This window comes from Carcharodon carcharias, chromosome 6, assembly GCF_017639515.1.
Source record: "Carcharodon carcharias isolate sCarCar2 chromosome 6, sCarCar2.pri, whole genome shotgun sequence".
NCBI lineage: Eukaryota > Metazoa > Chordata > Chondrichthyes > Lamniformes > Lamnidae > Carcharodon > Carcharodon carcharias.
Window position 1 is genome coordinate 3,480,930 of NC_054472.1, and position 23,936 is coordinate 3,504,865.

At 39.9% G+C, this 23,936-nt stretch overlaps 1 protein-coding gene across 3 annotated transcripts in view; it reads left to right on the forward strand.

Annotated features, from left to right (window-relative positions):
- The window catches only part of LOC121279035 (septin-7), a 152,723-nt gene that overhangs the window by 6,185 nt on the left and 122,602 nt on the right, over positions 1-23,936 (forward strand). For 2 of the 3 annotated variants that reach the window (XM_041189801.1, XM_041189802.1), the window contains exons 2-3: positions 15,315-15,316; positions 15,545-15,647. In XM_041189801.1, the coding sequence (XP_041045735.1) occupies positions 15,315-15,316; positions 15,545-15,647 (105 nt within the window). Of the gene's footprint in view, positions 1-15,314; positions 15,317-15,544; positions 15,648-23,936 lie in introns of those variants that run through there. The other variant, XM_041189803.1, reaches the window with a different exon arrangement.

Genomic DNA, 23,936 nt, shown 5'->3' on the forward strand with positions numbered 1-23,936 from the left:
ACAAGGGAAGGCAAATGGTGTATGAGCCTTTAATATAAAAGTGACAGGTTAAGGAACAGATTCGTCTCATGGGTGACTAGGAGCAATTTGAATTTACTTTGAAATTCTGAAAGCTTTTGGATTTCATTCCACAATGTGGAGGGGGAGGGGTAGTAAGGAGGGGATGGTTGATAGATAAGCAGATGTTTTGTATGCTTCAGTGAGTTACATTTTTGAATTTGATTTAATTTGTGTTTATTCTGATACGTGAAAGTTCCTGCTGAAATGAAGTTTGAGCAGTCTTGAGTGGCCCCTACAGAGCCTTGAGTCACAGAGATGGAGGTGGAAGGGAATTATTAACAATGTAGCACTATGTAGACTGCCACTCTCCATAAGGATGGCTGCTGTGGAGAATAATAGATTGGCGCCATACAGGACAATTGTCTGACAGATATCAGTCATTTACGATGCAGAAAGAAGCCATTTGGCCATCAAGCCTATGTTGGTTCTTTACAAAGCATACTAGTCAGTCCCTTCACCCTGCTCTACAACATAGCCCTGCGAGTTAACTTCCTTCAAGTGCCTATCCAATTTCCTTTCAAAATCATGTGTTTATAATTTTTTATGAAGTCTTGTAATCATTGAAGATGTTGCTGAGCAATTGAATTTCTGCAGGAAACAGCCAGTGACAATATAGGATGTTTCCTGTTGACGTAGAATGAATGAGCATTGTGCAGAATAATACTCAATCCTCATCTTCCAAGACCCAACATTGGAGTGTGGCATCAGTGTGACATTTGCTTCCATTCTAGCTAAGCTTATGACTGCTGAATGCAGCTCCAGTCTGCCAAACTGTGGACATTGGGTTCTGGGTTCATATGTACTAGAAACTGAGTTGGGAAACTCATTTCACTCAGTCCTTGAGCCTAATCTTGTCAATTGTGCACGTTATCATCAAGGACAGCAGTGGCCATTGAATAGCAATCAGAAGTGAGAGCCCTCGTACTCCAATCCCCACAAGGTCATTTTAAGCTGATTATTGTACCCATGACTTAACCTCAGCCGATTCAGAGCAGACAGGTTATCAAACATGGGGTATGTGATGTTGAATCTTGTTTTAAGACAGACCTGCTGATGGGAAATTTCTGACCTTAGAAGTTTCAATATTTTGATCTGTTTTAAAATTGACAAACTAGTTTCCACTGTACCAAATTCTGAGATATATAGAATGTCAATCTACTAAAGCTCCCACGAAAGCTCTTAAATAGATATAGAATTTGAATTGCATATCAAGTTTTGAAAGGGCATTTTTTATTGAGCCAATGAATTTTGTTCAAGCCACCATGTCTGTGCAGCCAGTACATACCTCCTTCACCAATGTTTGCTTATCTGTAACTTATCTTTGGACATAGATATGATGGAAAATGTTTTTATGAGCTTTTTCAGTTATCCGCTTTAGCAGAGATGAGCAAGTGTTGAGATATCTTTGGCCTTAAACGTTGGTTGGTCTGTAGAATAGGTGTTAAAGCCTTGTGAACCAATTAATCTTAACCATTAAAAAGTGGGGTCTCCATATAAAAGATAGCATCCCTGCTTACTGACTCCCTCCATGATATATTCCTGCTCACTAAATTGCACCTCAAACAATTTTACCATACTTATGCTAAATAAAACATTAATTTTTTTTTATATCTATGTTATCTAACAATTGCACAGGATGTAGGGCACTAAAAAGGCCATTTAGCCCAACAGATCAATCCCAGTATTTATGGTGCAAATGAGCCTCCTCCCACCCCCTCTTCACCTCACCCTATCAGTATATCCTTCTATTCCTTTTTCCCTCATGTTTATCAAGCTTCCCCATAAATACATCTATACTATTCATCTCAACCACTTCCTGTGGGAGCAAGTTCCACATTCTCACCACCCTCTGGGTAAAGAGGTTTTTCCTGAATTCCTTATTGGATTTATTAATGACTATCTTATTTATAATCTCTTGTTCTGGTCTCTGCACAAGTGGAAACATTTTCACAGTCAAACTGTTTCATAATTTTAAAAACCTCTACCCAGTCACTCTTTGAAAAGGCTGAAGCACTCATCTCCAGCAGACACCAAAGGCTGAGAGAGATTGATCTGAATTATGAAGAAGGACTGCAGACTTAATGGCTTTTTAGCTTTGAAAAATGATCTCGGAGATGTACAGATTATGGAAGTGGAAAAATATCAGAAGACTAGTTTAAGTTCTGAGAGTCGGTAAGGAACTGCAGGTTGAAGTTGGTAAATGGTACATTTAGCACTGATGTCCTAGGATTCTATACATACAGTGGTCAAAAGAAATTACTCTTCAGGCAGAGCTGTGGAAACTAAAACTCCTGGAATCCTATAAGAAACAGCTGGATGCTAAAATGGGAGGACTTCAGGATCTCTAGGTAGATGAATTGCAATGAGCCAAATGACCTTAATGATTATCTTCTGATCTTTTAAATTTACTACTTTTGGATAATGCATATGGTATCTGGAGTGTGTTTTCAGCTTTAAATCTTGTTTCTCTTGCTTGCAAAAGTTTTGATCTCTGGTAAGAGTTTCTTCAGTTTTCTTTTAATAAGGTTAGAAAGATGATTAACTGAAGCTGAGACATCCAGTGGTTAGTTCGTGTCATGGATTGTTTTGAGTCTTTCACTTTTGTTTGCATTGATGCCAAAGTCTAGACAGAGCTAAGAACCTCCTCTTGCTGGAGGGGTTCAACAGGGACATTACAAACATATATATAGAAATAACAGCTGAACAAGAAAGTTGTGCAATTTAACTTCTACTGTCTTCAGACAGCTGAGTGCCAACAGGCTCTTTAATCTTGATAAAAACAAAAAAACTGCGGATGCTGGAAATCCAAAACAAAAACAGAATTACCTGGAAAAACTCAGCAGGTCTGGCAGCATCGGCGGAGAAGAAAAGAGTTGACGTTTCGAGTCCTCATGACCCTTCAACAGAACTTGAGTTCTGTTGAAGGGTCATGAGGACTCGAAACGTCATCTCTTTTCTTCTCCGCCGATGCTGCCAGACCTGCTGAGTTTTTCCAGGTAATTCTGTTTTTGTCTTTAATCTTGAAGGTGGTCATTGCCATGTAAACCTGAACTTGGTTATGCAGGTATACTTTTGATGACTGGTTGGAGTTTGATGTGATGGGAAAGGTGATTAGCAATTTTTGGAAGCTATCTTTGGCAAAGGTAAGCAATTATTAAGGTAATATTTTTGGCCTCAAGTATTTGTCTGCAGAATAAGGAGCAGAAGCAGTGGCTGTGTTACTTCCTCTGCCAGCCCTGACCCCCATTCCCCTTTCTATCCCAGAGGCTGTGGTCAGTTGAAGCCTCATCATAACCACAACTGACTGGTCAACCCTAGATGTTTGCATGTTTCAATGCCTGAATATCACATTCCCCCAGGAATCCATTGAGGAAGTTGAAAGCTGATCTTAGTTGGCTGTTGTGTACTTTGAATTCTTGCATTGACTAGCTATTTAGAGCCAGGAAAATCCCTAGGACTCTAAATGTCATCCTAAAATACATTAAAATTTTCCAACTGAAAACAGAAATGTAGTTTGTTGAATTGGACAGAATCCTAATGCTATGAAATTGATGAGTGGTGCATTTATCACTGATGTCTCACTCAGTTATAGACTTGTACCGTTTATGTAGAGTTCACAATGTCCGTGTCATTTTGTTCAGTGATGGGAGTAGCAGTATGACCCACAGCTCGCTGTTCCCACTCGTGATGTCCTGTTTGAGGATCTTTGAAACAAAAACAACAGTGATGATGTGTGTAAAAAGCTTATAAGAGGCAGCCTCACTTGGAATTGTGAAAGCATCCTGCAGAGAAGGCTTCCTTTTAAGATAACTATACAGGCAACTACTTTGTAAACTAAATGTAATGGTTATTTAAAAACAATCTTCCTTCCTCCCTTGTGAGAAATGAGCATTTAGAGTTTTATGTAGAGCCTGTATCAAACTTTGTATCTGCTTGATGTTGGAGGGCATCTGACTTACTTCAATGGATGTTGGAGTTTTGAGGTCTTTTTCTGTAAATAACTTGATTTCTGTTAAGAGGGATGTGGGCATTATTCAAATTATTTATCATTTTTTCATGAAATATGTACTTTTTATTAGGTAACAACATATGGGCACTGCATGGGATTTTCTTCACTCCTGCAAATTGCTTTTCAACAAAGCTTGCAATGTTTACACTAGAATTATGTTGTGACCCTGGTGCTCTGCTAGGATTCTGGATCTCTCCCAAATTTGTTAACTTCACATTTAACATGGTGCTGTGTTTACATGTTATGTTACAACTGGCAACGAACTGTGGAGTAATCTGAATCCTGTTGGAAGTATCTTCTCATGAAACAAACCTCTGATTACATAGTGTAGATTCTTTATCAAAATACCTCTGAATTTAATAGTCAAGTGGCATTTGAATCAAAAGGCCTTTGCATTATTATCATTCCAGTCAAGTGATATAATTACATTTGGTATCAACACCACAAAGGCAGTCAAAGTTGAATTGAAAAACTGCAAATCTAACAAGTGGCATATTATAAAAACAAAAAATACCAGAGACCCCTAAAGCAGCTCCTTCAATGTCTGAGGAAATGAATTTCAGTCAAAGCAGTCTGCCTGATCTCTCTTCAAACACCAATGGACAGATTGTCTCTCCAGCAATTTGTCAATTTGATTTCCAACGTTCGCAATTTGTCTTCACAGTATTGGAGCTGATAGTTTGAACTGTAGTCTTCCGTTTCATAATCTTCTCTATGTGCCTAGTTCTTGGGATTAAGAAAACCTTTAGAAGCTATCCTAGAGTAAAGTTTGTGTTCTAGCCTATTTAATCTATGTAATTTCTATAACCTGGAGCACTACTTTGTCATAATTTGGAGCAAATAACTAGATGCTTATCCTACATCTTTATAAATCAATGTTTAAATCTTTGCTGGAGTATTTAGTATTATGAACATACGCATTAGGAGAAGTCAGCCATTCAACCCCTTGAGCCTACTCTACCTTTCAATAAGATCATGGCTGATATGATTGCAGTCTCTACACCACTTTCCTTCCTACCCACTGTACTCTTTGACTCCATGGTCAAGAATCCATCTAACTCTCCCTTAAAAATATTCAACAACTCTGCCTTCACCACTTTCTGGGAAGAGAGTTTTGTGTCTTGTTCCTAAAGAAGGAGGCCAAGATCATGACGAGGGTGCAGAGGAGACTTATTAGAATGGTACCATGGTTAAGCGACTTCAGTTAAGTAGAGACTAGAGAAGCTTTGGTTGTTCACCTTGAAGCAGTAGTTAAGGAATAATTTCATGGAGGTGTGTAAAATTTTATATAGTAATAGTGAAAAGCAGTTTCTGCTGACATGAATGTTAGCAATCAGAGGACACGGATGTATAGTAATTGACATAAAAAATCAGGGGGAAGATTAGTGTTTTTTTAACTTGACAAGTGAACCAAGAGGTGAAAAAAATGGATGCAGGGCAATAATAGCGTAGCCACCAATGCACAGTAGCAGTAGTGTGTACCATCTATAAGGTGCACTGCAGGAATATACCAAGGCTCCTTCAACAGCACCTTCTAAGGGCAAGACATCTACCATCTAGGAGGACAAGGGTAGCAGATAGGAACCGAAGAATTGGAGCAGGAGTAGGCCATATGGCCCTTCAAGCCTGCCCTGCCATTAATAAGATCATGGCTGATCTGCCCCTGGCTTCAACTCTTCTTTCATGCTAGTTCCTCAAAGCCCTCAACCTCCCCAATATTTCAAAAATCTATATATTTATCTCCTTAAATTCTTTCAATGATCTAACCATCAGAACTCTGGGAACACCACCACCTGGAAGTTCCTCTCCAAGATGCACACCATCCTGACTTGGAAGTATATCACCGTTCCTTCACTGTCACTGGGTCAAAATCCTGGAACTCCCTTGCTAACAGCACTGTGGGTGTACCCACACCACATGGACTGCAGTGATTCAAGAAGACAGCTCACCACCACCACCTCAAGGGTAACCAAGGATGGGCAATAAATGCTGGCCCAGCCAGCGAAGTGCACATCCCATGAATGAATAAAAAAAACCAGAAGCTTGTTTGAGATGTTTTTAAGCTTTTGACCATGAGGTCAATGGCGGTAAAATCAGGAGATTTGGGCATAGAAAATGGCCAATACACACATGTACATCAACATGACTGAAAGCCTTTACTGATAAGGGAAGGGATTGGAGGGAATGATTAGGAAATTAGGATAAGATGAACAAAGGGCAGAGGCTGTGATGTAAGCATGGAGGAGAATGAATTGGGTTGGCCCTCCAGAGACCAGGTTAGGAAATTTGAGCCAGCACAGGATGTCTGAGTTACAGCAGGGGTAAGCAAAGTGACCTTGTCCAGAAAGAATTCTAGATGGGACAGTGACAGGGCACAGTTTCAGCTTGGAATAGAGGTGATTGCGGCTTTAAAAGGAACATGCTGCAGGACAAGGGAGCATGCAAGGCCTAAGTTGGCTTGTTGGCTACATTGTCACGTTGTGGGTTTAAGTTCACTCCAGTGGCTTGACCGTTTTATCTAAGCTGCCAGTTCATTAGAGTAATGAGGGAGTGCTGCACTGTTGGAGAAACCACCTTTCAGAATAGGCATTAAAATGAGGTTTGTGTTAAAGCTACAATGATACTGTTGGAAGAGAAGGAGAGGAAGTTCTCCCAGTGTTCTCTCCCACATTCCTTAATGAAGGCTGGCCTGCTGAGTCGTGATCCAGGGCTTCTGTTTAGGGCCAATGTGACTTGACTTCTCTGGCTGGTTTGCTTTCTTCTGCCCCTATCTTTATTTCTTGCTTCTCCTTCTTGCCTCCCTCCACCCTCAGCCCCAAGTCCTTCACCCCTCCCTACTTCTCCTGTTTCCCTTCCACCTAATATTTAAACATGGAGCTAGTGCTGTCTAACTGTTAGAACCATGACTACAACATTTCTTCAGAGACTGATTGTGTACTGTTGGAAAATGACCAGCTAGAAGTGTAATGAGAATAGAGCTGGGTTAATTCTGGGATTAGAGCCCAATTTGTAGCAAGCAGATATTGGAAACAGCAAAGCATTCTGACATTTGGCAAAGATTTGCAAGTCCTTCAATCCATTGGGTGGGAGAGCTTCAGACACTTTCCATAGACTGATGCATGTTCTACACGCCTTGGAGTTCAGTGCTTGTATATTTGAGTCCCTGTATTTGAGGAGCACTTTCCAGGCAACAACTTGCAGAATACTAACATGTAAAATGCGGCTGGACCAAATCTTAGTCAAATTTTGGTGTAAGTATGGAGGCCTGTCTTGTGTAAATAGTTCTTGTACTGCTTCAGTTGTGATCTGCGAAGGTATCATAGGTCATGTCTGTCAGCCCAGCTTAATGATGTTTTGAGTTTTCCCATGCCCTCAAAATGTTGATACTTGGCAGATTCACTTCCTGTATCCTTATTCTAGAAATTAGGCCATGTTCTGTTAGTGATGGGAAATGTCAGTTTTGGTTTGAAGACATTATAAATGTTTTGGAGTTGGCATGTATGTAGACCATGTAATAAATGGGTTAAAGAAGTGTGTTCAGGCAGTTAGGATTTCAGCTAGTTCTTTTTGTCACATTAACTGTGAATTTACAGAAGAATCTTTTGATGCTGTCCATTTCTTGGGCATGGATATGTGGATCGCAGTTGGATATTGAAGTAGCCTGGCACAGTTGCTGTGATAGTTTGCAGCAAATCAGTCAACTTTTTAAATGCAGACTTTATTTTAAAAAAATACCTACATGGCATCCCAGTTTGCAGATCGCTTAAAGTCGCAAGAACGAAGATTGCACAAGACCAAAGCTGCTACTATAATCGTTACCTAAAAGGATGTTGAGTTCTATTTTCAACAAAAATTTCTGGGTTGGATTCAAATTGTGCGAGATGAGCTCCAATGATATAAGGTTTAGTTCAGCATTGGTAAATTGTTTGACATTATCGATGGCTGATAAATATTTTATATACAAGATGGGCAAAGAGTTGGGAGAGAGACTTTATTGAGCCACCTAGTGGCAGTAGCAAGAAATTGTGTCAGGTAGCATAGCAAAACTGGGAAATGTTGACTGCAAAGTGTGTTTAAAAATCATGACAGCAGAAAGGAATGTTTGAGGATAGGAAGATCATCTGCAAGGTTTCTAATATAGATAACGTGTGAAGTTTTGCAGTAAATCCTGTGGCATGCTAAAGTTTAAAACAAAGTAAGTGCATCAATCCTATAATTTTACCTGAAAAATACTTCGTTTAATCAATCTTGATCCGTTTCGGGCACAGTGTTGGCACTGATTGTTGCCAGCATATAGCTTGAAGTATTTTTAATCTAGCGTCACTGAAAAAGACATGTTGAAGCTTTGTGTCTTCCACTCATCGTGACAATTCGTAAGAACACCAAATGTAAAGGGAAGAACAGTTTATACTTCATGAGAAGAGAGTGCTGATTGATTGGCAAGTGGACTCTGGTAGAGGCATTGCCATGGAGAATACACCAGTTAACTGTTAACTGACAGTTAACTGCCAAGCTTTGTTTAAATTGAAACCAGTCAGGTTGACTCTAGTCGAGGCATTGCCTTGGGAATGAACCAGGGAATGGCTGCTACCTATTTTGTTGAGTTGAAAAAGGTACAATTTGTGTACGTGTTCTTTCTGTCTGGTTCATTCCTGAGGGTTCATGAATGTTGAGATGTGCAGGATATTTAGAGGGAGTCAGTCATGCTAAAGCCATTTGATGACAAGGGTTAAGCAGCTGGTGACAGATGAGCCTGGTAATAACTTTGGATTCGGATGCCTAGAAAATCAAGATGGCTGGCACAGCACGATGTGCTTTGTGCAGGTCCTTCCACCATGCTGAATGTGGATCTACATTATATACTGACGATGACAGCTGATTACGGCATTACCTGGAGACCATTATTGGAGCTCACGAATGTCCGGAACTTGCTGTCTATCGTGCTTTCATCATTCCTATTATCAGAGAGACAAATATGGAGCTGCTGCTGAAGCTGCACTCCTGCAACTAGCAGAACATTGTTTTCTTTGTCAATCGTGGCTTAGTTGATCCCACGTTCACTTCCTGAGCCAGAAGGCTGTGGATTCCGGAACATGAGTACAAAAATCCATGTTGACATTCCAGTGCTGAGTTGAGGGAGTGCTGCCCTATTGGAGGTGCTTTTTTTTGGATGGGATGTTAAATTGAGGTGGCGTTTGCCCTTTCTTGGGGGAGATCCCATAGCATATTCTGAAGAAGAGCAGAGAAGCTCTCCCTTGTGTTCTGGCCAATATTTATCCCTCAAACATCACCACATAAACAGATGATCTGGTTATCATCACATTACTGTGGTGGGAGCTTGCTGTGTGCCCATTGTTAGCCACAGTTCCTACAATACAACTGTGACTACACTTCAGAAGTACTTAACTGGCTGTGAAGTGTTTTGGGGCATCCTGTTGTCATGAAGGGTGCTGTAGAAATGCAGGTCCTTCCTTCCTTGGATATGGCATGCTTCCATGCTCCACTCATGAGAATGATGGCATTATACTGTTGGCTAGATGGAGCTCCTGATTGATAGGAGCAGGAGTAGGCCATTTGGACCTTTGAGCTTGCTGTACCATTCAGTAAGATCATGGTTGATCTGGTCTCAACTCCACTTTCCTCTCTGCCCCCATAACCCTTGACACCCTCGTCTATCAAGAATCTGTCTAACTCTGCCTTGAATAACTTCAATAACCCAGCCTCCACTGCCCTCGGGAAGAGAATTCCACATACAAATGCACCTCAGAAATAGATTCTCTTCATCTCCATTTTAAAAGGGGGTCATCTTAAATTGTTTCCCCTAGTTCTAGTCTCCCCACAATAGGAAATACCCTCCCGGTATCCACCCTCTCCAGTCTCCTCAGGATCTTATTTTTCATTAAGATGACCTCTTATTCTTCTAAACTCAAATGGATATAGGTCCAACTTGCTCAATCTTTCTTCATAAGAAAAGACCTGCATTCTAGGAATGAGTTGAGTGAACCTTCTCTGAACTGTTAATGCAATTATATCCTCTCTCAAGTAATGTTAACCACAATTATACACTGTTGTACAATTGTACCAACACTTGCCTGCTTTTATTGTAAGGGGAATGGAATATAAATGCCAGCATTTATTTGCCTTCCTAATCACTATCTGTCTAGTGAGGCCTCACATCTGTGCTCATCAGTTTAACCAATAGTTCTTGATTCTGTCCTTGGAGATGGAGGAGAAGGTTACAGTACAAAAACAGAATTACCTGGAAAAACTCAGCAGGTCTGGCAGCATCGGCGGAGAAGAAAAGAGTTGACGTTTCGAGTCCTCATGACCCTTCGACAGAACTTGCGTTCGAGTCCAAGAAAGAGTTGAAATATAAGCTGGTTTAAGGTGTGTGTGTGGGGGGCAGAGAGATAGAGAGACAAAGAGGTGGGGGGGGGGCGGTGTGGTTGTAGGGACAAACAAGCAGTGATAGAAGCAGATCATCAAAAGATGTCAACGACAATAGTACAATAGAACACATAGGTGTTAAAATTAAAGTTGGTGATATTATCTAAACGAATGTGCTAATTAAGAATGGATGGTAGGGCACTCAAGGTATAGCTCTAGTGGGTTTTTTTTTATATAATGGAAATAGGTGGGAAAAGGAAAATCTTTATAACTTATTGGAAAAAAAAAGGGAAGGGGGAAACAGAAAGGGGGTGGGGATGGGGGAGGGAGCTTACGACCTAAAGTTGTTGAATTCAATATTCAGTCCGGAAGGCTGTAAAGTCTTTACAGCCTTCCGGACTGAATATTGAATTCAACAACTTTAGGTCGTAAGCTCCCTCCCCCATCCCCACCCCCTTTCTGTTTCCCCCTTCCCTTTTTTTTTCCAATAAGTTATAAAGATTTTCCTTTTCCCACCTATTTCCATTATATAAAAAAAAAACCCACTAGAGCTATACCTTGAGTGCCCTACCATCCATTCTTAATTAGCACATTCGTTTAGATAATATCACCAACTTTAATTTTAACACCTATGTGTTCTATTGTACTATTGTCGTTGACATCTTTTGATGATCTGCTTCTATCACTGCTTGTTTGTCCCTACAACCACACCGCCCCCCCCCCCACCTCTTTGTCTCTCTATCTCTCTGCCCCCCACACACACACCTTAAACCAGCTTATATTTCAACTCTTTCTTGGACTCGAACGCAAGTTCTGTCGAAGGGTCATGAGGACTCGAAACGTCAACTCTTTTCTTCTCCGCCGATGCTGCCAGACCTGCTGAGTTTTTCCAGGTAATTCTGTTTTTGTTTTGGATTTCCAGCATCCGCAGTTTTTTTGTTTTTATCTGAGAAGGTTACAGTCTTTGTTGAGTTTGCTCTAAAGTGGCAGACTAGTGATGGAATTTGGGAAGAAAATTAACATACTGAAGTTTCTGAACCCTGAATTAACAAGATCTGCAGTGCTCAAGGGCACTGTCAGCCAGGATTCAATCCTCCTCACTGGACTCCAGGTAATGCTGAAAATCAGTAGCCTAGTTGTTAGGGTAGTCCAAAGTGAACAGGGCCCAAGAATTTTGGTATTGCTTAGTATTGTTGCTGTTGGACACTGCAGTATTTTTCCAGTTTGTCTCTATACTGTAATCTGCATGGTTTTATGTAGATAAGCTCTCAGTACTATCCCTAATCCTTGGCTTTGCAAAATACATCTAAGATTGTTGTATTTGGATAAGTGGGGTGTTTTCCTAATAAGATGGACTGAGCGTTTTGTCTTGTCCAATATTGAAAACACTGGATAAAAACAACTGCGGATGTTGGAAACCCAAAACAAAAACAGAATTACCTGGAAAAACTCAGCAGGTCTGACAGCATCGGCGGAGAAGAAAAGAGTTGACGTTTTGAAACCTCATGACCCTTCCACAGAATTGAGCGAATATAAGGACAGGGGTGAAATATAAGCTCATATTTCACCCCTGTCCTTATATTCGCTCAGTTCTGTGGAAGGGTCATGAGGACTTGAAACGTCAACTCTTCTCCGCCGATACTGCCAGACCTGCTGAGTTTTTGAAAACACTGGAAGTTGCTGGGATGCTCAATTTGGAGTCTGAAACATGGTGGTAACCTCTGCATAGGTCAGGCTTATTTAAAAAAAAACTTCTATCAGAACATCTGTATGTTGCAGTGTAATGTTTTTCCTATCAGGCATCCATCTGGTCTCTCTCTAAAGTTGCCAATTTATTGCCCATAATTGTGAAGTTTAAGAATATTCTTGTGTTGAGCTTATGACTACTGGAAGTAAAGTTCAGTCTGTGATGGATTCAAACCAGGTCCCAGGAGTAAAGCGATAGTATGCTTAATTCAATATCCCTCCTCTGCATAACTTCACATGAAACTGTTTAGGTTCTCGAATTCCAAATAATGCTGTAAGTTTAAATATTTTGAAATCTTTATAGGTTTTAGATGAGGAAGATAACTTAACTCCACTCTAAGGATTGAAAAAACTTAATTTAAAGCAAGCAATACTTTTAAGGCAATCTGGATATCTGTCAGTCTTTTAAGTAAATGGAATATGAAAAACTTACTGAAATGATATACTATTTAATTCCACAGTTTCCAGCTTCCAATAACTTCTGACTATGGTCTAAATTTACAACATTGTGTATTGCAGGTTAATTACTCAAGTTTTAAAGTTATGGATTTAAAAATTTGGCACAACAGAAGTTGTTAATATGATTCAGCCTTGCCACAGGGAGAAGTTGAGACATCCACTCAGCTGGGGGCAATCTGAATCAACACGAGAAGTAGCGGAAGATGGGGAGAGAGCAGCAGGATTAGTTTTGGATCAGTCTAAAGATGTGAAGATGCTGGGCTGATTGACCTGCCCTTTGGTTCGTTCGATCAAAATGCAGAACTAACATAGTGAGCCAAGCTCAACAGTATACTATCGTTATTGGCGCAGTATCCAAATCCTGAGTGGGAGGAACTTGCATCTCAAAATGTACATTTGATTTGTAAATGCGAGTCTGGCTAATTAATGTTCAACATCTAAGAATGCAACAACTTCTATTTTCTCCTCTCAAACACTATTCAAGTATTTAAGTTTTTCCTCACCGCTGCAGTAACCTGGCCATGTGGCGTCACGGTTTAAACCCCTGTCCCAAAACTGGCGCACACTGCTGGAAAACTAAATGGAAAGGCAATTGATTTTGGATGTGTCATGTGTCTTGTGGGTCTGTTTTAATTGGATTAAAGCCAGCTAGGCTGGGTGCATTGGGTACTAGCCTTGATATATAAGAGATAGCGTGCATTCGCATTTTTTGAATAGAGCATTCAAGAAATGGGGTGAAAACTGACACCTTTCTAGCAGCTACCAAGCAATATGTTTATATTACTAATAAAATTGGCACTATGAAAGGGATTTTATTGTTAGAGAGGTTTAGTTCAGAGGTTGTTGATACAATGAGAATTAGCATTCAGTGGGGTCTGGTAGGTATAACTTCAGTAGTTTTTGGGTGTGCAGAGCAGAGGCAGTGTGATATCACAAGGCAGCTGCAAACCTCCAACTGGCTCCACAGGAACCAAGTTTAGGAACCTCATTTTGAATTCATAAGGTGAATTCACCAGGCTTTGCCTGGTGTTCGGTTAAGTCTATCGGTTGCTGTTGCCTTAATGGAGATTCGTTTGGGAATTTGTTAAAAGTTATGATTGTAATTTGTAGCCATGTATTTTAACCTGTGTAAATTAATAAAGCGTTTCATTTAGTTTGACGTAAAGCCTCAAACTGGTGGTCTGATTCCTGAGCTTAGAGTCACATCTCAAACATAACACTTAAAATAGGTTCTGACAGTTGTTTAAAGTTTCCCTCTTTTTTTTAAAATAACTCCGCTTTACCAACTGCATCGGTCATAACAGCTGGTGGATTTAATATTGGGCTTCTCCTATCCTGTATTATTTTTGAAGAGTAACAGAAGTTTTCCTACTGCCCCAACTAAAATTCATTTTTCAACCATCACCAAAAAAAAATCTTGTCTGGTCATTTCTTCCTTCATTGTTGTGCAAATTTGTTTGTCTCCATAGCAACAGTATTGCATTTTAGCACTAATTCATTGGTTTATGTATTGAAGCATTGGAGTTGTAGTAAAACATTATATAAGTGGAATATTTTTTCTAAATTCATGGAAGTTCTGGAGGCTTCCTCTAGAAATGGAAATAATAAATTGCACAGATTCACATACTTCCCAAATAAGATTGTACTTTGGAAAAAAAAAAGTGATTGCAGTCTTCAGAGGTTTTACATGCCATACTGTTGATTAACTTTCCCCTGGTAATATGGCTTGAGGAGCACTCAAGTAGAATTGACAGCGCACTAGTTGGGTTACTATATTAAGCATTTAGTACTCGGTGCTAAAAATGAAACATGAGGCAAAATCTCTGCGAAGGTTCATTAAAACGCTGTGAGCAACTACTCTTTGACATGTAACTTCAGTAACGTCTTGCTGTGTTTATGAACAGTTGCATCTAAATCTCACTTGGTGGGGTGATGGTGGTGTAGTGGTAATGTCACCAGACTAGTAACCTAGAGGCCCGGGCTATTGAAAAGCTGATCTCAGTAATGGTAACAGTCATCGATTGTCATAAAAACCCACCTGGTTCACTATTGTCCTTTAGGAATGGAAATCTGCCGCCCTTACCTGGTCTGGCCTACCTGTGACCCCAGACCCACAGCAGTTGGCCTCAAAAGTTTAAGGGCAGTTAGGGATGGACAACAAATTCTGGCCTTGCCAGCAATACCCACATCCCATGAAAGAATAATAAGAAATCCAGAGCCCATGATATCTTTTGGGGTGAAGGACTATTTATGAATTCTGATTGAAGGGTTGGGAGATATGGTTTGGGCATCCTGATTTGTAAATATTGTAGGAGATGGCAGCAGGTAGTGGAGGAGGGGATGAACATTATTAATGTTTAACTCTTTAATTAATTCATGCTGTAACTTAGTGATTCAAATTATCATTGATTAATGCTTAGTACTTTTTTAAAAGTAGTATGATTTGGGTAATGCTTTATTTTTTAAACACTAATAGGCATTGTGGTTATATTTGAATTCTAACTTTTTGATCCTCATTTTCTTTACATGCTCTGCTGGATGCCGTGGGTTTTTACAATCCCATCCTGCTTTGAATTCCTCTCGCTGTGCCATGTGGATGTTTCATTACCATCTGAAATGCCGGATCTGTGGGTTTTCAACTTTCACCACACAGCGGTAAGTATCTGAAACTACATGCTGGTTTTTAATACTTCTGTACATGATGACCAGTGTCTAGCTTCCTTGGTACTTGTGATAAGATTACAGTTAGGAAGTTTTCTACATATGAATTGTGGATTTAAGTTGCATCTCTGTTCTGCTGTCTAGTATATTCTTTCCCGTTGTCAGTGCTATAAATTTATTGACCTTCTAGTCTAGAAACTAAATGCTGTTGGTCTGTTACAGCAACAAAAGAATCTTGAAGGATATGTGGGTTTTGCAAACCTCCCTAATCAAGTATACAGAAAGTCTGTGAAAAGGGGATTCGAATTTACATTGATGGTTGTAGGTAAGTGATTCAAAATGTATTGAATTCAGCAATTGTTGCTTTGTCAGTTGATTTGTCCTTTGTGAAAGCAAACTGATTTTAAGAAATGGCGTTGAGAATTCTTTGATATCTTAGAGGATACAGACAATTTGGAATGTGATCTTTAAACTGTGCAGACCAAAATATCCCCAGCTTATTCTCCCAGAATGAGGTAAATTGGCCAGGTTTACTTGGGGTGCTATAGTTGATTCAGGAACCTGGTTTACGGAGGAGAAAAGCCAGTCATGAGTATATTATCAGATGAGAGCACTCATTTTATTGGCAGTTGAGCCCTCAGTGGCCGGATAATCAGACAACGTTGTCACTTGCATGCTATCTGCAGGAGTGGCAACTGGCGAAAAGATGGAGAAAACTGAGCGAGGTGGGAAGAATGGCTTCCCGGGATCCATTCATTCTGTTGTGAAAAAGGGGTTTGAGTCCAGAGAAAAAGTATTTCGGACAACTGTACATGAGTGAAGTCTGAATATTTGTAATGTGAACATTTTGCCACAAGACCGTTGTCAAAAACACTGCGATTAAATCATTTCTGGTAACAGACTGTAATAAACATCCCCTGACTCTGCTAAAAGAGAAGAGTTGATTAAATCTGGCAGAATGGGTGATGCAATTTTTCAAAGCGATATTATTAAAGGCAACTTCAGAATTCCTTCAACGTTTAATGTCAAGTTTCTGATAACATATTGTGATTTTTAAACCATAAACTACATCAGGGCAAATAAATTCAGGTTATATTAGCATTGAAATTTAGTATTTATTGGCATAAAATTTGCGATAGTAATGACCGTGAAATTGTCAGCATTGCCGTCATTATTCCCCTGAAACTGGCAGCAACGTCTAGAGTCTGCATGTGTGCAGTTAAATGTGGAGATCCAGAAGTCACTGTTAATGATTCTATGCTTTTCCATAGGCTGCACTGTTGAAGTCCCCACAGACTGCCATCAATTAGTAAGCACTGAAATGATAAAAACTTGTCCTTTTACTCTTTAGTCCCAAGTTAAAAATGCTTGAAAAAGTTGCACCTTGTTGAATGAGTTGTATTTGGTATTATAATGGCATGCTAAGCTCAGAGTTACTGTTGACCAGCCCCACTGGCCCTTAGTTATTTGATATTTGTTGCGTATCAATTTCTTCATCATGACAAATTCAGATAATTTGAAATATCAAAAATATTTCTGCCACCTTAATCCCCAAACTTATTTCCCTGTCTGTAAAATTTTTAAAGGTTAAAAAAAATTCAGTGCATCCTACTTCCTGGTTTGCTGTTGTTGAGAATATTTAAGTGTGATTGGCTGTTTATCTTGCTAGGTGACATTATTATTGCTGGGTCCCTGAGATCCCCTTGATGTGCCAGATTTAAACTGATATCAGGAAAGGGGAAATGTACAGCACAGAGATCGAGAGATCTCTGAACAGCTTTCTTCAAGAATAGCAATGTGCTAACTGCAAAATCCAAGCCGCTGAATTGAGCATTTTTGAAAGGTTTACTGTGTTGAGATCACCAAACCTGCAAAGTTGGTGCATACAATCCCTTTCTAATGCTACCGAATTTTAGTTGGATTTGTGACCGTTATTTTCCTTGAAGTGCTACAGATTTCTAAAATCTCCAAGGATATTTGGGGCATTTTGCACTGCCTCGTTTTGCTGCAGTTATATTCCCCTCAACATTCTTGCTGGCCTTTGTTGTTTGCTTTGATTTCCATTAAACCAAGGCTTCTAATCTCATGAGGAAGCTGGAAAAGTAGAGAAAAGAGGCGGTTTGTTTGGAGAATAAATATTGGCTGGCATGAACTGGTTGGGCCAAGTGACCCCTTTCTGAGCTGTTCTCTGTAGCACTATTGCAAACTTAGTAAAACCATTTCCATTTAGGTGGATTTCATTTTGCACTTTTGGGTGTCAATGGAACATAAAGATCATAGATTAAATAAAACATAAAATTGAAATTAATTTTGTGGGATATAGGTTGGGATTCTATAGTTGACTGAAGCAGATCAGTATAGTGGTGTAACATTTAGACTTGTAGAGACTGAACTGGTGAATTTTCTTGTAAATGGGGTTTATTTTGTTTGACATGTTTATCTTAACCTTTGAGATGGGACAATAGCTTTACTCTGGGAATGTAACTCTAGATTAGTGCTATGTGCTTTGTGGTATACTTGCGTGCTGTACTCTATAATAGTTGCTAAGTTATTTGTGGTGGTTGGCTGTAGTGTACATCGGTCGAAGTGTCATGTTACTTACGGAAATATTCAAGAAATACAAATATATTATGAGGAAAGGTTGGACAGACTGGGCTTGTTTCCACTGGAGTTTAGCAGAGTGAGGGGTGATTTGATTGAAGTATGCAAGGCCCTGAATGGCCTTGACAAGGTGGACATGGAAAGGACGTTTCCTTTTGTGGATGAGTCCAGAACTAGGGGGCACTGTTTTAAAATTAGGGGTTTCCCTTTTAGGACAGAGATGAGGAGAAATTTATTTTGAGGGTTTTGTGACTTTGAAATTCTCTGCCTCAGAAGGTGATGGAGGGGGCGGTCATTGAATATTTTTAAGGCAGAAGTAGATAGATTCTTGTTAGGCAAGGGAATCAAAGGATATCGGGGTTAGATGGGAATGTGGAAATCGGAACAAGACCATCAGCCATGATCTTATTGAATGGTGGACAAGGAGCCGAATGGTCTACTCCTGTTCCTGTTTCTTATGTTCTTATGTCATAATTAAAAACCGTTAGGCAGGCAGTAGTTCCGAAGGTGGCAGGTATGTATCTGTGCGCATGTGTATGTGTGTGTAGATATACATATATAATTGGGGGTCATAATATAAAACATTCACTGTTCAAATAAATAATTCAGGTGAAACCTCTTCACCTGGAGAGTGGCTGAAACATGGAACTTGCTACCACATGGACTAGTTAAGGCGAATAGCTTAGATACGTTCAAGAGAAAGCATTTTTATTCATTCACTGCATGTGAGTGTTGTTGGCAAGGCCAGCATTTATTGCCATCACTAATTGTCTTTGAGAAGGATGTTCATAGGAAAGATGTTAATACTGGTTTTTTAGACAAGTTTATGCTGAAATGACATAACTTCTGCTATTTTGCAGCTACTGGTCAATGTGTGATGCAAGCAAGTTTTCGGCCAGTACCTTTCCTGTTGCTTGTAGTTGGTCAAACTCTGGTGTTAGAATTGAGCTATTTAGATGCAATTTGGTTTGGCATTGCACCGTATGTAGTTTTACTGTAATGACCTTCTGAGCAATTTACCAAGTTGGTTTATTCTGGGACAGTATAAACAAAATACATGGGCATCAGTACTGCCTCCACTGTACAAGTCTCAAACTAGTAGCTGCAGTTTAAATACATGATTAGTATGATTTGGCTAGGAAGCTGAGTAGTGGCAGACTTGATATCAAGCACAACTGCATCATTGTGTGGCTAGGAGTCAACATGTGAACTGAGCAATGGCTGTGTCTATGGTAAAGTGAAAAGATCTTAGTGAAGCAGTTTTAGTTTGCAACATTCCAATGGGCTTAACTTTGGTTTTTGCAGTTTGTGAAGGAAGACTGGGAAATGTGCATTATGAGCATTGCCTGAAATATGTTGTTTTATACAAGATCCAAGTCTATTTCTGGAATCTCTACATTTGGACAAATCGCAAATGCTTGAGGTTCGTTTTGTGAGCTGGACAGACCTTTGGCTGGAAATGCAACAGGCAGCCATGACAGTGACATGACCTGGCTGCAGACATTTGCTTACCGGCAACTGATGAAAGTCAGATAATTGAGGAAAACAAGATTGATGGGACTCCTCGAAGATATTGAGATTGTGGTAGGGGTCAATAAGGTAGTTTTTTAAAAAAAAATGCATTTGATTCCAGGTTTTACTTGAGCTATAGAGTAAAAAAGCTGTGAAAATGTAATAGGGTTACAAATCATGAAAGAATGGGCCATAGGGTAGAAGCAGATTGCTTCTTGTAGTTGAGGGATCAAGATGAAATAGATTTAGAATATAGGGGAGGGACATCTTCAGAGTTGGAAGTAAATTCCGCAGTGCCCCAGGATTAGTGGCTGAGGCAGAAACTCAGTATTCAATATTAGAGTGGATAGGGTTGGAGCAGTGTGGAAATAGAGAGGATAAATGTGATTAGAATTATTTGCGTGAAGGGGGTTGGGTGTGGGGGTCCCACTGACCTGTGGTGTAACTTGTATATTTATGGATTTCTATGGGATGATTCTTCTGAGGATGGTCTTGAGGCAGGTTGGCCACAGGAGAGTTTATTCAAATTGACCTGTCCATGGCTTTGATAGCAAATGTATTGTAGGAGAAAATTCTTCACCAGTTTTCGAGTCACTCCTTGGCGGGGCATGTTCTGAGTGCTGGTTGCTCTCTGGCACTCCATCTTGATGATTACCATTCACAGTGGGTCTTCATGATGAGTGCCGGCAACCTACTGTCAATGTTCTTGCCAAAGTAATTGCATGGAGATCAGGAACTGGAACCATGACATTTTATTTGTTCTCATTCTCCTCCACCACCACCTTTTTCTTCCACTGCTTAAAAGATCAGGGTGATGAAGTCATTGTTGTCAGAGGTCTATTCCTGCCCCAAATGATCTACTTGCAGCAGATTGCCCATTTAGCATTGCATCTTTCTGGTCTCTTGGGCTCAACTACCTACTGCATAACTCATGTTTCTATAACTTGAGTCTGAACATAATGGTTCACCACTGAACAGGCAAATCAGAGACACGGGCAAGTTGAGAAACTGAATTCAATAAATCTGCTAATTTGTGGACTGGCAGCAGAAAATTCTGCCACCCCCTGTCCAGGTGACATGTGTATGACTCCAATCCCATTCTGTGATTGACTCTTAATGCCCTAAGATTGACTAGGAATGAACAAAGCCTGCTGCCTCATGGCAGCCACTTCACACTCCAGGAACACATTTTTAAAAAAGTGTACTTGCCGAAAAGTGAGACAAGTGATAAAATATTCCATCCACTTGTGGTGACCATCTTTTAATTTTCAAATAAATTGGCATCAAAAAGGGCATGAGTCCTTTAGGAAAGAACAGTTAGTTGTTTTTATTTTTTTTTAAACGGCTTTCTTTTGAACAGCAATCAAATTTTCCCAACACAAAATGGTGCTAATATATTTTCCTTGGCACAAGTCTCTCTTTCTGGGTGGAGAAACTTCCTGCTTTTTTTTAGGTTGTAATATGTCACAATTTGATGTTGAGTAATTTTAAATGAAGGAAAACAACATTGGAATATTTCCTGGTTGAACAATAGCTGCTAACCAGTTCCTGACGAGTGGTTTATAGATTCATGTACAGGTGCAGTTTCAAAGGAACAGTTGCATTCACTTGACACACTGCCCTTTTCTCCAGTTGTTCTCCAGTTGCGTTTTGTTAACAGCTGCATGTCTATATAGCACAGCACCCAAGAAGGAAAGTGTCCAATTTTTCTATTAATGTGAGCAGCTTAAATCCACTTCTGCTCTGAATTTGTCAGATTCTGCAAGTTAATTGATCCTTATTTATAAGCTGCAATGAGGCTGAATGAAGGCTTACTCCGTGTTGATCTGCTTAATTTTGATTATAAACCACGTCTGCCAAGGCCACTCACGTTTACAACTTTCTTGAGCTGGAATAATGGGCAATTGAGTTATGGCTTCAGCAATATTCATTGTTCATCGTTGTACTGGTGCGGGAAATAGCTAAGAGGTGAGCTGGATTAGGAGGTGTGCATTTTTCTCTGCTTTGTTCAATGTTTTTTTTTTCTGGTATCAGATTCTTTCACCAAGCTTTACTGGCTGAAAATTATAGATTTGTCAGTGGAGTCACTATTTCTGCTGTGCCCATTTACTGATAGTATTTTGACTCTATCTTATTCCTGTCACAGTTGACATGCAGTCATTGGAAAATCCAGAATTTGAGCAGTAAACATATGAATTTTGACTTGTAGTTTCAAACCAAATTTATTTTCACTGACAAATGTCAGCTGTAGCTAATAGTGAGAAACACATAATCAGATAGAAAGTAGAAAAATTTTATTTAAATAGAACCTTCTATGACCTCAGAACAGCTTCAGATAATTGTGTGCCGTGTAGATACTGTTGTAATGTACATGATTGTCATGGTAATTGCCACCATTCATGTACACAAAGCTATGTATACCTCTGTCTTGCTTATCGATGTCACTCTGAGGAGTTGTATCTTGCCTTAAAGTTTTTGTGTCCAATTGATTGGTTGCGGTTTATGTTGACTTTAGAATGGGAATCTTTAGCTCTGGTAAAATGTTGAAGCTTTTCTGTAATGAAGGGAAAAGTGTTCTTCAGGATTGCAAAAATTTACTTTCACTTTGGAAAATTGAATACTGTAGGCTTGTCGGACAGAAAGGTAATGTGTAATGCCACTGCATATCACCACACAGCTTCCATTTCTCGCTCTTGGTATCTGTCACGCTGCTGAAATGAGGTTTAGTGCTGGTTTCCTCACCCAGTGGTGGTGGAGGCAAGTTAGATGGTAGTTTTGAGGTGTTATGCATGCCCCTCCACGGGGTTGCCCATTCTGCCTTCCTTTTGTCTCTGATGGGTGAATGCATGGCGAGCAAAGGGATAAACTGGGATTATAAAACTAATATGCTACAAACACGAGACATAGGAACAAGAGACTATCATTCACTCCTTCGAACCTGTACTGCCATTCCTGATCATGGCTGATCTGTACATCAACATGATTTGCCAGTCTTTGTTCTATATCCCTTGATACCCTTGTCCAGCAGAAGGCTTTGACATTATGATTGACTCCAGTATGCACAGCCTTTTGGGAAAGTGAGTTTCAGATTTTCACTACCTTTTGTGATACAGGATTTCACTCCTTCATGGCCTTGTTTTAATCTTAAGTCTGGAAAGAGACATTAAAGGGTTATTAACAAGCCCATCTGAGAAACTTTACCATGTCCCTGAGTCAGGCATTGAGAAGATATGTGACACAATTGCTACAATTATATAGGGCTTTGGTGTGACCACAGCTTGAGTATGGTGTGCAGTTTTCATCTCCGTATCAAAGGCAGGATATACTTGCATTGGAGGTGACACAGTGAAGGTTCACTAGATTGGTTCCTGGGATGGGAATGTTGTCCTATGATAGACTAAGTAAATTGGGCCTACATTCTGGAGTTTAGAAGAATGAGAGATGATCTTATTTAAACGTGTTAGATTCTGAAGGGACTTGACGGTAGACACCAATGTTGTTTCCCTTGGCTGGGGAATGGTGAACACAGGGCACAGTCTCAAGATAAGGGGTTGATCATTGTGGATTGAGATGAGGAAAAAAAATCTTCACTAAGGCTTGTGAATCTTTGGAATTGTCTGTTAGTATCTAATAAGCTGTGTTGTTGAGTGTTAAATACCCAGTAGTTTAAAGTAATAAGGTGAGTGGGTGTTGGGTATTGGTTACTTGATTATATTCAGGTGTATATAAAGAAGTCAGTAGGGACTGGGTGTCTGGTGTTTGAGTGGAGTGGAGAAGTAAGCTCTGTGGTGAGCAATAAACTGTCACTACCAAAGCATCCTAGTTCTTGTCGTCTTCACAACAACCAGGATCGGGACTTCTCTGACATTGTCTAGAGAGTTGTGGAATATCCATTATGGAGTAAATTTAAGACTGAGGACAGAGTTTTGGTGTTTCGGGGAATGAAGGGATGTGGAAAAGTGGAGTTGAAGCAGAAGATTAGTTATGGTCTTCTTGAATGGCAGTGCAGGCTTGAGGGGTTGAATGGCCTACAGTTCCTTATGATATATGGCACTGAGTAGTAATGAGCAAATCTGAGATAATTTCATTAAGAGGTGGTGAATGTTTGGAATGGGCTGCCCTCCAAATGTGATTGAGGTTGATAAATCAGTTATTTAAGAGAGAGTTGTATAGGGACATGCAGAGAAAATCAGTTGAGGAATATTGATAACCAATTAAGTATTCTGTTTTTGAACTTCGGAGTGTGATCAAAATAATCTTCCCTGGTGCTCCATATTTTGTTTTTAAGTACTACAACAAATTATTTATAGCCCCTTTAATGTTATAAAAAATCCCAGGGTGCTTTGCAGGGGTATTATAAAATGAGAAATCAGGGCAGAAGACCAAAAACTTGCTCAGAGCTTGGTTTTAAGGAGTCTTTTAAAGTAAGAGAGACAGTGGTTGTGGGAGAAGATTCAAGAGCTTTGTGCCCTAGTAGCTGAAGGCACAGCCACCACCCGGG